We start from the raw sequence: 15,098 nt of genomic DNA on the forward strand, positions 1-15,098 counted from the left end.
TGCCCTTTGTACTGTTCTAGCGGGAAAACTTGCAGAACTTGATCTATAATAGAGACAGCTAAAGGTAACTTCATAAAATATATTTTTAACAACCCCTTGGTACTTTTTTTCTTTTTCCAGGTAGCTCTATATGCGAGGTACAGAAAATCCAAAACAAATTATAACTTATATAACTGATAATTCACTAACTCCATCAATGCATCTTGTATTTCCATCAAATCAACTTAACTTTTTATAGTATATTGTGCTCCTTACAAACAAAGGAAAAGTTTTCACTTACTTGAAAGAACAGTTGTAAGAAAAATGTAGTCTGAAAAGGAGATGAGTCCGCATTCTCCAAGGGTGTAAAATATACTGCCTTCATCAGCAAATTTCTCCCGTTCCTGAGAAATTTTCTATTAAATGGTGGGTCCCACCAGAAAATAAAAAGAAGATATAATTGAATTAGAGCCTGAATAATAAGAAATTAATCACCATTTAACTCACAGTTTTATGCTATGAATCCTAAGCATTTTTTTGATAGTCATTCAAAATCAATGGATCCTTTACAGTTTTTAAGATGATGAAAATCCTAAAAGATGATTTTTTTTCATTTAAACATTGGGTTAATAGGAATTAGAAAATAATCTCATTTTTACAACCTCCCTGCCATTGGACATATGTTTTGTTTCTTAGTTTTAAAAATAATTCACCTTCTTCTATAGAGGTATAGAAGGTAGTAAAAAAAAATTCAGAACAAATAATAAAAAAAAACTAAAGAAATCAATTTTAACTTCCCAAGAAAAACTAAACTGTCCACGATCAGAAACAAAGAAGTAAGCAACTATTTTTAAGGCCCATACATAGTCCCAGAAAACCAATTTCTGAAATGCAATTTTTAATTTTTACTTTAGCAAGAACCTTAAGTTTCAGAATACTGAACAGTATGCAGAATAAATATCATCTTTGGAATATAATGCCGAATCAGATGTGCAAACCAAGAGTCAGACCCAATTTAGTAGACTCATATCTACCGTTATTTTAGTGGAGGCTCTTAAATTTCATGTGTTTGATGAAACTGTCTCCTAAAACTTAGCCCATACACTAACTCTATATTCCTTTTCTTTAAACTATAAATCACAAAGAAAATTAATTCTTTTTTTTTTTTTTTTTTTTTTTTTTTTTTGGTGGTACTGGGGTTCCTGGAAGCCCTTCTACCTCCGGGCTACACTCCCAGACCTACTTTTACATTTTTGTTTGGAAACAGGGTCTCCTAAGCCAGCGCGCGCGGCTGGCTTCGAACCTGCGCGATCCTCCTGTCTCTGCCTCCCAAGCGCAGGGATTACAAGCGTGCACCACCACGCCCGGCTGAAAATCAATTCTTAGTTCCATTAACAGCCTGTCTGACAAGTGGTCTCTTCCTGGGTGTTAAGCAAATCTATCAATCTTGTTTAACCAAATCTATCTGAATTCCTAACCAAACCATAAACAGTGATGACACTGAAGAAATCTTCAAAAGCTGAAAAGGATCCACCAGAGTTACCACTGGAACAAATTGCCATACGTTCCAGACCAACGCAAGATATTTAAGGAATTATTCTGAGTACCAAAAAAAAAAAAAAAATAGGTTTTCAGAACTCAAACCAGCAAAGCGCAATCAAAGTAATAATCTCATGCAAGTGCAAAATAAGAGGCAACACTGCAGGCATAACTTCAGGAGGAGTATCATAAAAACTAAACCAACAAGCAGCACACCAGCATCCAGGTTCACAACTGCCCAATGGGTTACCTCTGTCTAGTGGAGATCCCATCATACACCACAAAGGAAAGAGAACTGGTTAACCAATGGAAAACACAGGTACCCCGTGAATTATCATGAAGTCAGTTTGCATGATCTTCTTAATAAACTCATTCAACAAGTCCTCTACTGTGTATTTGCATGTTTAAGAAACAGTAACCATGGGCAGGTAAAACACAGGTGAATGCCAACAAAACAGTACTAAATTCTGGGGGCAGATGCTGTTTGAGAACGGGGTATGATTTGTGGCTCACAGAAGTTTGGTTCTGCAAGTCAGCATTTAGACATTACTTCTTTGACCTGACAGCAAAAATGAGTACATACATGGTCCAGTATGCTCTAAGATTATATTTTACACCACACTTGATTTTTGACCAAAAGATTAAATATTACTTTCTAATTTAAAAAAAAAAAGGTATTGGAGGAGGAGGGCAGCAAAGACATTCACTGAGAAGTTAATATTTATGTTTCTTAAAATAAATTGTTACATTTTTAACATTATCCAAGATGCTACAAAATAAAGTATGTGAATAGGAAAAAAATACATAAAATGAGAAGAGGCCCCCAGTGGCATACCATTACTAGCCAGCACAATAAATGTGTATCAAAGCTGAGTAATTAATAATGTAATAATCTCATGGAGAGACTGCTATACACAATTCAAATAAATAATACATTGGGAGCCAGAAGTTGAGATACAGACAAGAGCCTACGGAGTGAAATGAGGCACCTGAGCCAGGGAAGCATACCTAACACTGTTTCCCTAACAACGCCAGGCCCACAGGGGCGATCAGAAGGCAAAAGACAAGTCTACTTTTGTTGGTCATTTTAAATATAATTTCTAACTCAGAAACGTTGAAATTTTAGTAGAAGGAACTGGCATATGCTTTTTTGTACTTTTATTGGTGCTGCATTGTAAATATACATCATAATAAGACTCAAAGTCATACCCACAGATATGTACACAGGTCCGACCCCGCTACCCAGCCCTCCTGCACCCAAGAGTGAGACTGGTAGTGACACTTAATACACGGACACAGCATAATTTGGACTGTTTCTTTTGTCAATTCTTCCTTTTCTTCCCCACTGCCTGCTCCACTATTCTACTGGCCACTCTTCAATTACCTAAAGTCCCTTTAGTTTCCTATTTTCTTTCTAGTTTTCATACATTAAAGAAAACATTTGACCCTTAACTTTCTGAGCTTGGTTGATCTCACTTGTAATACTCTCTAGTTCCATCCATTTTCCTGCAAATGGCATAGTTTTGTTCTTTATAGCTAAGTACAATTCCATTGTATCTGTATGCTACATCTTCATTATCCATTCATCTGTTGACAGACACCTAGGGTGGTTCCATAATTTAGATATTGTGAATTGTGTTGCTAACCAGATTCACCCACACATTATTCCATTTACTTTATCATTATACAGAGACATATTTTTTTCTCTGCACCACTATGAAAGTAAATTGGAGACATCATGCCCCTTTACACTTAACCACTTCAACATATTTTTCCTATGAACGACTTCTCTTATATACCACAGCATAATTTAATAAAACCAGAAATTTAATATTGATACACATATTATCCAATCTAGTCCATTTCATTTAGCCTACTGTGCCACTAATTCCCTTTGTACCTAAATTTTCCCCAGTCCAAGATGTATTAAATAAACTCTATTTACTTGTCATGCCTCCTTAGTCTCCATTAATCTGGAACAATCTTTCCTCATAGCTCTTTCTTTCTTTCTCTTGAGGTATAATATGTATGGTTGTGGTAAAACCCACACAAATGTCCCCATTTTAACTAGCCATGAAATTTGTGTCTGGCTTCTAACACTTACTGTTCTCTAGGTTCACCCATGTTTTAGCATGAATTGGTGCAGTTCCTCTGTATGTATGTACCATAATTTGCTTGCCCACTCATATGTTGAAGGACTATTAGATTATTTCCGTCTTTAGCTATTCATAAAAATAACTGCTTGAATATCCGTGTCCAGTTCTTTCCAGTATATACCTATAGTGGAATTACTCCATCATAGAGTAGCTCTATATTTAAAGTTTTGGAGGCTCAAACTATTTTCCTCAGAGGCGGCACCATTTACATTCCCACAAACGATTTTTCTACATCTTTACTGTAAACACCTGATTTTTTTTTTCTTTTTTAAAATTTCCGCCAAGTTCATGGGTGTAAAATATGATCTCGCTGTGGTTTTGGTTTGCATTTCCCTTGTGCCTAATGTTGTTGAACATCTTTTCACATGCTCACCCATTTGAAATGTCTACTTTGCCCATTTTTGAATTGTCATTTCGTGGTTGAATTTGTGGTTGACTTGTAATAGTCCTTGATATATCCTGGATTCTCGATGCGTATGATTTGCAAATATTTTCCCCCATTCTTCGTGCTCCCTTCTCATACTCTTTTTATAACTTGTTTTATACTAAAAGTTTTAACATTTAAGTCTACTTTATACATTTTTCTTTTATTGTTCATACTTTCCATGTTCTATCTAATGCATGGGGCCTAAAAGTCTGCCAAACGTGAGAGCTGAGGGTCTTACAAGGTTTCTTTTGGGCATTCATTCAGCTGAAGAGTGGGAGACAGAAGCTTCCCAAGCCGTTGCCTCGCATTATCTCCCTACACAGCCACTTCCTTCCCAGGCCTTTGTTGGTCCAGTGCTTGTACGGGGCTGCTACACAGCTTAGTATGGATACCTCTAAATGATTATTACAAATGCTGTCCAAAAGACCTCTGAGGCAGGCAAACAGAGACAAGGCTGTTTCCTTAGGGGCTACATACAGGTCAGCTCAATACTCCTGTAATAGGTCTCCAAGAACAAGGTCTCTATCTCCTGGCTCCAGCAAACTATACCAGAAACATGGGCCACTGTCTTTAAGACTGCCAGCAGGCAGGAAATAGAGGGTGGTTATCAGCAGTTAAGAGAAAAGAGAATGTTTTCTGAACAAATTTCAGCAGCTTACTTCTTTAAACACCTCCCTGGTGTTTTAAGTCTTTGATTATATATTCTAGAGATCAAGTAAACATGTCAAAATTTGGGAGAAAAGAGGAGCAAACAAGACAACCTAAAGGAGGAGAAAGGAGGGGGGAATAGGAAAATCTCTAAAGCTCACAATGTACTTAAACATATCGAAGTCAATCACTAAGCCAAGCAAGGGAGGGAGGGACAGGGAGGGAATGGGGTGGTATTTGGGTAGGGGTTAAATCAGCGATGAGTACATGTTTGTACACACAAGTTTTTTACCCCAATAAGTTGTATGAATATAATGCACCAATTAAAAAAAAATTTGGGAGAAAATGAGAGTTACTGAAAACCTAATTGTTAGAGTGAGTATGGCTGCTACTTAGGTGGTCTTTTAAAAATCAAAGACCGTATTCTACTACAGATTAGTTGCTCAAATCAATTAGCCTCATGGCACATAAGGAAGACATAAATATATAATTACATAAGTGAAAAGGACAATCAAGATTATAAGAAGGACAATACAGAGAAGGTTTGGGTTAGTTTTTCTTATTCTAAATTTCCTATCAATGTTCACTTTTGCAAATTAAAAATATTGGTAAAATGCTCCTTCACTTGACCTTTTGAATAATGTTTAATGTTGGGCTATATTTTAGGTTATTTCCCTCCATAAGCAAATATCATTTATACATTTCAGGGGCTAAAGAGAGGCTAAAACGGGAATTTCAAAAATGATTCCAACTTATTAGTATTCCATGTGCTCAAAAAGTGAATCCTGGCTAGTTTCAGAGTTCATCAAAATAGGGCCAATGATTTTGTCTTCTTGAACTCAACTAGAAAGAGTCTGAGAAGAGTCCAAAGAGAAAAAAAAGTGTCAGAATGTAATCTCATTAGTTTTTCTAGTTAAGTCCTATTTTTCAAGTTCTAAAGCTTTTTTATTTAACAGAAGTCAAAAAATCAATTTTTACATTTCACCTAAAAAATCAAAATACTTTCAGTATGTAGAAAATATGATAAAGAACATAGATTTATATTTAAATTAAGATGCCATCTTTTATGAAGGTGAAATCTTTGGGTTATCTTAACATTAAAATTTAAACTAAGTATTTTAATATTAATATTTCTCTATATTGCTGAAATACATTTCAAATCCATGAAGTTAATATATATATATATATGAGGTTGTACTTCAAAAACAAAGTAATCATAATATGCTTTCCTTGAAAATGCAATTTTGGCATACCATTTCCAAATAACAGTATTTCTATCTAAAGCTGGGGTTAGAGTCTAGAGAAGAGTGTTAGAGAAAATTCGGCAATTTCCCCCATGCTTATACTTTATCTAGTTGATGCAGAGATAGAAGCCAAAGCCTGGGTAAGATCAATCTTAAACATTACTCCTAATCAAACAGAAAATGTTGCACAGCTAATATATGTTTTGTTTCCCACTCCATAACTGAACTTGCAAAAAGGTAGAATTTGGGTATGTCAGTTAAAAATTAAGTTGAGGCTTTTGAACTCAAAGTAGTTTATGATTTCCCCTTCTGCCTTAGATTTTCTTCCAGCCTTTTCAAAGGTATATAGCATTTGAGGTAAACATAAATCACTGTGCAACAAACTGAGGAAGGTGAATGTTTAAGACTTAGTGTAAACTTCACTCTGCCAAAAAGCAATTCTCTTTGCAGTCCCCATTCTAACCACCTGAGCACTGAGAACAATTTCAAACCCCTAGAATGCAAATGTTTCCCTACGTCATTAACTAGATGGCTTCAGAGAAAATGACACAAATGAAGATGTTTAAAGAATAACAGTGGCAGGTGATCTGATGAAAGCAATAATAAAAATTCAAAAATAATCTACTGGAATGGCATTAACCTCGAGGAAATGACACAATGCTATTGCATTTATTGATTTATTGTAATCCTCGGTATCTGATGAGGTATTATCAGAACTCTAGACGGAGAGAAATTAACTCTGTGTTCTACGACATTTTTTTTGAAGATTTAAAGAAGTTTATTAAAAAGATAGAAATATAGAAGATAGTTACAGCCCCATGCCAGAATGGCATGCGGGGGGTAGTCCGAGCCAATTTACCACCCAAAGATACAGCACCAGTGCACTTGCTTCAAATCAGCTCTGAGTTGGATAACCTGTGCTTCATTATTATTATCTGCTATCTAAGCATTCTAATCATGCTAAATTAATTAGATCAGTGCTTAGAAAGAACGGTTCTGAGCTCAGTCTTGGTTGTAGTTACATAGGTTATAAGAGGCTTCCCTATCACTTAATGTGAAAACAATCTCAAACACAAATTATAAAAATAAATAATTTCACCTCCCATTTGAAAAAAATTATTATAAGAAAAGATGTATCATGAGAAAAAAATAAAAGAAATTCACAGAGGATCAGTGGTCATACCCTTGATATATGCATTCTAGTAACTATCATCTCCCAAGAAACCCAGATGAAAAATTTTAAAATCAATTTTGGAGTCAAACTTTTATAGGTATCCGTTGAACACCACATCCATAAGGGATATGTAAAGAATTTAAGAAACGTCCACTATTCTATACCAGACACTGTGCACTTTTATACTTGCATTCTCTTTAGGTCCTCATTACAAACCTGTGTGGCAAGTGGTACTATTATTTGCACTTTACAGATAACTCGGGTCTGGAGAAGTTAAATAAGCAGCCCAGGGTGACAACGTCATTAGGTGGAGGGACAGTCCACAGTGTGACTGCGGGGCCCACAGGATGAACAATGCATTATGTATGTTCCACTGTATAATCACAAAGGAACACATAAGGTATCTATATTATTTGCAATTTCTGAAAATGTTAATGAGGACTAAATATTTTTGAAGCACTGTTGTAGATTATCCTCGGGACTTAGCTTGCATCAGCTAACTTGAAGATGGACTCAGTCCCAATGATTGTTAAAGTGCACATTTTTTATGCCTTCACTTCAAATACAGGTTTTAATAATTTTCAAAAGGTACATCACTTTGAGCCGGGCGTGGTGGTGCACGCTTGTAATCCCCGCGCTTGGGAGGCGGAGACAGGAGGATTGCGCAGGTTCGAAGCCAGCCGCGCTGGCATAAGAGACCCTGTTTCAAAAATATAAAATAGGTCTGGGAGTGTAGCCCGGAGGTAGACGGGCTTCCAGGAACCCCAGTACCACCAAAAAAAAAAAAAAAAAAAAAAAAAAGCACATCACTTTAAGAATATAATAGCCTTTTATACTCTTCTTAATATGTCTTTTTCTGTAATTGAAAAGGCTTTTTATTCAAGTTTGAAAATGCATCATACCAAAGACAAATATGCAAAAGCAAGAATTGTCCTCACACATTCTCTACAACCAAAGATCATCAACAAATGTTTAGGCTAAATTGAGAAACTGTTTTGCCAGAATAGAAGGTTCTTATTTTGAGTTGCTTTTATAGAACCTTATTTGTTTGGTTTTAAAACATGCTAGTGTTTGTGTTAAAGGAATATGAAAAAGGAACTTGGTCTGGGATGAAGTCCTTCTATGTCAAAATAAATTTCAGATTTTGTTTCATGATGAAAAAGCTAAACAAGATTTTTAAAATGTAATGGTTATTCATGTTTATGCTTTCAAATCAACAATGATAAATCAGATGGGTTCAGCTGATCTCAAATTTAAATGCAATATAATATAAAATAAAAATGTATTTAAAGACATCTTAATAGGAGTCTAAATATTTGGGACAACCAATTAAATGACATCCCCTTTTTAGGCAACTAATGGTTATGTTAGCATAATTCAAATGGATGAATTATATCAATAGACTTTAGGAGTGGTGGGACTCGAGAGACTGGAAAGAGACATGGATGAATATTGCTCAGAGCAGTACAGTCTTTGGTACCATTAATAAGCTGCGTCTAAAGAACAGCACTCAAAACTATCAGACCTTAGCTTCTGGCCTTTCCACAGGCAACAGAAACTCAGCATGCAAAGGACAGACCCCTGCAAGGAAGCAAGCAAGGAAGGCCTCCCCTGTGAAGTTCACTGGCCTTTGGGGGGTTAACCGCTGCATGCCGATGTCATCAAAATGAGTGGTAGTTACAACACCCAACAAACAGATACACGATTCCCTCACTATTCTAAGAAAAATTACATTTCTGACTTTTAATATAAAAAGTTCATTCACAAGATACCTTTAAGAATACAGTAAAATTTGACCTTAAAAATATTTAGTATCTCTAACTTTATTACTTAAAGTTTCTTTTTCTTTTGTTGTTTTTGGGTTTGGTTTTGTTATTGTTGTTTTTGCAGTGCTGGGAACTGAACCCAGGGGCACTCCACCACTGAGCTACATCCCGGCCTTTTTATTTTTTATTTTTGAGACAGGGTTTTGCTAAGTTGCCAGATCTGGCCTTGAATCCTCTTGCCTCAGCCTCCTGAGTAGTTAGGCTAGGAATACAGGTATATGCCACCATGCTTACAATTTCTATATATTGCTTTCAGTTACTTTTAAATTTTATTTTATTTTATTTTTACGGTACTGGGGATGGAACCCAAGGGCATTCTACCTTCTAGCTATACTCCTAGCCCTGTCTTTTTTATTCTTTATTTTGAAACAAGGTCTCACTAAGTTGCAGAAGGCCTCACTAAGTAGCTGAGGCTGTCTATGAACCATTATTTTCCTGTCTCAGCCTCCCAAATACTAGGATTACAACTGTGCACCACCACATCCGGCTAAAATTTTATTTTATTTTTTGAGGTGTAGTCTCACCATATTGCCCAGGCTGGTTTACAATTCCTGAGGTCATGTGATCCTCCCACCTCATCCTCCACCCTCTCCAAGTAACTGGGCCTAAGGCATGTGCTACGGCACCTGGAACAATTTTCAGTTACCATTTTTTGGAGAGGGTGGAGGTACTTTGGTTGGAATCCAGGGCCTTGCACATGCTAGGTAAAAGCTCTACCACTGAGCTACATTTCTAGCCCCTTCAGTTTCTCTTTATTAAGCGATTCCAAAAACTATGACAGGCATATATTTTGGAAAAGACTGATGACAAAACACATAAATGTGTTATGTGTGTCCTCAGTGCACATTCTAATCCTCTCTGTAGCTTTCCAATTTTAATATTTTGTGCTCCTGAAGGGAGCACCATAAAACTCAATTTCCAGTCTTTGATAAACCAAGAATCTTTCTTTCAATAGTAAAATCTTTAAAAAGACTGATGCTTTGTGGTGGTAGACTGCTCAGCGTGGATTCCAGACTTCCAAGTACTGAAATACTACCTCTTCTCTCTATTTCTCTCTAGTAAGAGTCCCTACCTGGTGCAAGTCATTTTAAATCTTCCAGTGTTAAGCCATACAATTGTTAAAGAAGAGTAAGTTTTTTTTTTTTTCTTTTTTTAGCTGCCTCCTACAAACTGTCCTACCATAATTAGAGAGTTGGAAGTTGTTATTCTCAGTCATGAGTGTTAGCATCTCATCTGATTTACTTTCCTTAGCACTTGATATAATGTTTCTGCCATTCTAAAACAGAATCCCCAGGATTAGAAATATTGCTTATAGGATAATCAATAAGTTATTTTAACATAATAAAAGTATATGCTATTTTGTTCCAGAATACAAAGGCAAAGGTATTTAGGAGGATAATATATTATACTAATAACAGGATGATTAGTATGAGAACTACTAAAAATACATTCCATTTAAAAAAAAAAGAGTATAGAAAAGTGTTCTATAAAAATAAAGAGCACCCTGTGGTTCATTAATTATATCATTAATTATTTGAAGCCAAAAGATGTTTCCAATTCAGCTTAATTTATACTTTTATTAAACCTGCCAACCATAAAAAATGCAAGGGCAATTTCTTAAATAAATAAATTTTAAAAATTTATAGATTACAATTAAAGAGCTGAAGCCTCTGAAGATCAGTTTAAAAAGAGCTGGCTTAGAGTATCCTTTAAAATCTTTTTTGCCAGCCTATCACAATATATATGTTCTTTCCATAGTTTTCTCCATATGTTTGCTGGCTTTTCCAAGTTAAAGTCATTGATTAGCTCAAAAGAGCAAAATAAAAGCTGTGCATGGTGGTGCATGCTTGTAATCCCAGTACTTGGGAGGCTGAGACAGGAGGGTCACAGGTTCAAGGACAGCCTCAGGAAGAAGTGAGTCTCCCATCAAGCAAAACTTTGTTTCTAAATAAAAATAAAAGAGGGTTGGGGTGTAGCTTGGAGGAAGAATGCCCCTGGGTTCAATCTCCAGTGCCATACACACACAAAAAGGAACAAAATAATGGCTTTCTAAATGGTCCATCTAATTCCTCTTAACTACTTTATTGAACAAAGTACAACTAAACAACCGCTTATCTGCATTTATTATGTAAAAAGTTCCTTTTTTTTTTTTCGTACTGGGGATGGAACACATGGCATTCTACCTCTGAGCTACAGCCTCAGCCCTTTTTTTTATTCTTTATTTTGAAACAGGATCTCACTAAGTTCTGAAGGGCCTCACTAATTAACTGAGCCTGGCCATGAGCCTGTGATCCTCCTGTCTCAGCCTCCCAAGTACTAAGATTACAAGCGTGCATCACCATGCCCAGCTTATGTAAAAAATTTAAAAAGAAAAAAATCTATTAATGTTTAACTTGAAGTTACTGTTGTCTCCCATTCCTATTATAGTTCAAGTATGAAAGTAACATCCCAAATAAGACTAAGTGTCCCAATTAATGAATCCCTGATACAATGTACAGATTACAACTACATTTCTTGAGCTTTTGTTCAACACCCTGGTATTAAAACTTCCCTTTAAATTGGGCTGGCTACTATATTCTCAAGGATTGTGTAGCATCTGAATTGTCATATGAAAGATAATATATGCTAATTTAAAGTGACGGGAATGGACTCATTCTGAAGGGAGCAGGGGACGCTCATGAGCATGCACTGAATGACTATGTGCTCTGGAGCAGTAATTCATTTAATGCACATGCTGCTAAGTCAGTACCTGCCAGAAATCCTGATCAGAAGATAGGAAGAAGAAGAAAAAATGGACATTGTTTAATTATATGAATCAAAACTATGTATCACAAATCATAACATATCAAGGAGCAATGAAAACCTGTAAAAATATCACTAAACACCTGGAAATAAAAGATGAGGAATACACAGAAATGTTTTAGATATTACCTGTTAGGCAAAATAAAACCAAACACTGCAACAGCTCGATTCCTAACATCTCCAACATGAAACACAGTTGTAGAAAAGCTTCCTATTCCCATAAAAGAAAGCACATCAATAGTTAACTGTTTCTTAAGGAAAAGGGAAGCATGCTGTTCGTGGTGGTGCACACCTGTAATCCCAGCACTGGGGAGGCTGAGGTGAGAGGAGACCAGCCTGGGCAACAGAGGGGGGGGGGAGGGGGTGAGAGAGAGAGGAAGGGGAGAGGGGGAGAGGGAGAGGGAGGGAGGGAGAGAGAGAGGGAGAGGGAGAGAGAGGGGGAGAGAGGGAGAGGGAGATGGGGAGAGAGAGAGAGATAAGGAGAGGGAGAGAGAAGAAGGAGGAGGAGGAGGAGGAGGAGGAGGAGGAGGAGGAGGGGGCAAGGGGGAGGGGAAAGGGGAGGGAGGGAGAGAGACAGAGAGAGAATTCTCCCCACCCCATGGAGTTTCCTATAAGGGTCTCACATTTCATATTTTGTTTTTTAACCTCATGGCAAATTGGCTGCTTTGCTACCCATATTAACCAAATCTGGATGAGTTCAGAGGATTAGCAACTACCTGAAGGAAGAGTTCAGAATGACTATGTATAAATAAGCATCCTCCAAAATTATGTTGCACTAAATGAAGTGCTACCGCATGAGTAAAAAAAGATCAGTCATCACGTAGGCACACGCGTGTGTATGTGTGTGTGTGTGTACTGGGAATTGCTCATCGAGGGGTGTTCTACCACTGAGTTATATACCCCTAGTCCTTTTTACTTATTTGAACTTGCTATCCTCCTGTATCGGCCTCCCAATACTGAGATTACAGGTGTGCATTACCATGTCCGCTGAGGCTAAAATTTAAGAAAACAGTTTAGGTAAGCTGATTCCAGCTGTGTACCATATACCAATATGTCTTCAAACACCAAATGGTTTTAAGGATTTTTTTTCAATAAATAAACTTCACTGGTTGTGAAATACAATTTGACCTAAACTTACCATCATTTTCAAACCAAGCTCAGTAGCATTATAAAAGTTCTTGACAGAAAAACAGATGCTATTAGCAATTTACAAGTCCACATCTGGGACTGATGTGACAGAGGCCCAAGGGTTTTACAGCACAGGGGTGAGACGAATTGCTGTCAACATAGGACCACTTAGATTCAAGAAATGAAACCAGACGCCTCTCTTTGGTTAATGACCAGCTATATAACCCTGGCGAAGTGCTCACTCCAGAGACAGCATGAGGAGATTTTTATAGCTGATTGAACTGGGGAGGAAAGAAACATGAAGGGAACAGTCCTGCACAGGGTGTGCTGTTTTATAGCATTTCATATAAACTAAGAAAGATGGTAATATATATGTTAGATAGCTCCTTTCGGAAATTGAGGAAAGGGTTCAAAAGGGTTCACAGTCATACAAAACAGCTACAGTTTGCAGAGACAGAATCTTTAGCTATGATGTCCCATTTTTACTGAGGAAGTGATTGACGCTCAGAGGTCACCTGATCCCGTGTCCAAGATTACCCATCAAGGATGTGGCAAAGCGTGTATCTAATGAACACGATTTCCTCTACCTGAAGTCCACATGTCAATGGCTCTATCACACACCAAGAAGTATAGCAATCCACAAGGTTGTGTTTTTCATACCCAATTCAGCATACTTGATTACATCTATTAGTCATTTACACATGGCTGCCCAACACTGGGATGCTCGAGATAAAAATGCCCTGGAAAATATTCTGAAACACCAAAGCTAGGTGTTTCTTGTGGCTACTGTATAGAAAAAAGATCTGAAGTTGCTAATTTGTAAAAGGAGAAAACCCAGAAAATACTTTGAAAGTAATTTAAAGAATTTTGGGTGGGACAGGAAATAGCAAGATATGTAATTAAAATTAAAACAAATTTCTAGCAAATATCAAAGGCTTAACTTTTTTTGATGTGAGGGATTGAACTCAAGGCCTCAGCCAGGCAAACTCTACTACTGAGCTACACTCCCAGCCCAAAGGATTTCCTAAAATGTTGAATTAGCACCTGAGTTCACTGTGCTAATTTAACTATATTCTAAACTTTTGCTTGTCTAAGGACTGATTATAATGAACAGCTCCATTTAAATGATGTTAATTGTTGTTGGTTTTTTTTTTTTTTTTTCGGTACTAGGGTTGGAATTCAGGAGTTTTCTATCTCCGAGCTACACTCCCAGTCCTATTTTTTTTATTCTTTATTTTGAAACAGAGTCTCACTGAGATTGAAAGGTCCTCACTAAGTAGCTGAGGCTGTCCCTGAACCATGATCCTCCTTTCTCAGCCTTCCAAATGCTGGGATTACAAGCATGTACCACCATGCCTGGCTGTTAATTGATATTTCAACAATTATATATGTGGCTTTTGTTCATAACAGAAACATTATTTTTTCTATTAGTCTTTATAAACAGCAGAGATCCAATTTTTCAAATTGCCACCGTGCTTGGCCCTCACGCCTGGCTGCTATGTATTTTTTTTTTTTTTTCCTGGTCTGGGGATGGAACCCAGGATGATTCGACCTCTAAGCTACAACCCCTGCCCTATCTTTTATTACTTATTTTGAAACAGGGTCTCACTGAGTTGCAGAGGGCCTCACTAAGTAGCTGAGGCTGTCCGCAAACCGCGATCCTCCGGTCTCAGCCTCCCAAATGCTAGGATTACAAGCATGCGCCACCACTCTTGGCTTGCTATGTATTTTTTTAAAGCAAGAATTTCCTAAAAGAAAAAGAACCCACATGATATGCCCTACTTTAAAGATGGGATTGATAGGGCAATGAAAACATAGGTCACAAGAAAAAGTGACAAGATTCTACCTACATATTCATATTTAGCCACAGAAATGCCTGGATTTTAAAATATTAATCCAACATAAATCTGACTTTACTTGTGTCAAGTCTCTCAAAGAAAAAAATCGAGAAATGGCAGATGGGGGAATGTGACTAATTAACAATGCAAAACTGCCTACCTTAAGAACATCATAACCTACATAAATCTGGCCAGAATTTAAGCAGTTTAAATAAGTGTGGAGCTGGGCTTGGTGGCACATGTCTGTGATCCCAGTGCTTGGGAGGCTGAGACAAGAGGATCACAGGTTTAAGGGCAACCTCATCAAGTTAGCAAGCAAGACTCTCAGCACCCTAAT

General features: G+C 37.1%; 1 protein-coding gene across 3 annotated transcripts in view; it reads right to left on the reverse strand.

The window, feature by feature from the left end:
• The window catches only part of MICU1 (mitochondrial calcium uptake 1), a gene marked incomplete at both ends in the record, with an annotated part of 152,126 nt that overhangs the window by 110,786 nt on the left and 26,242 nt on the right, over positions 1-15,098 (reverse strand). For 2 of the 3 annotated variants that reach the window (XM_080695166.1, XM_080695164.1), the window contains one exon: positions 281-395. In XM_080695166.1, coding sequence (XP_080551292.1) covers positions 281-395 — 115 coding nt within the window. Of the gene's footprint in view, positions 1-280; positions 396-11,742; positions 11,755-15,098 lie in introns of all 3 variants that reach the window. The other variant, XM_080695165.1, reaches the window with a different exon arrangement.

Source organism: Muscardinus avellanarius (genome assembly GCF_963383645.1).
Source record: "Muscardinus avellanarius genome assembly, chromosome: 4".
Classification (NCBI taxonomy): Eukaryota; Metazoa; Chordata; class Mammalia; order Rodentia; family Gliridae; genus Muscardinus; species Muscardinus avellanarius.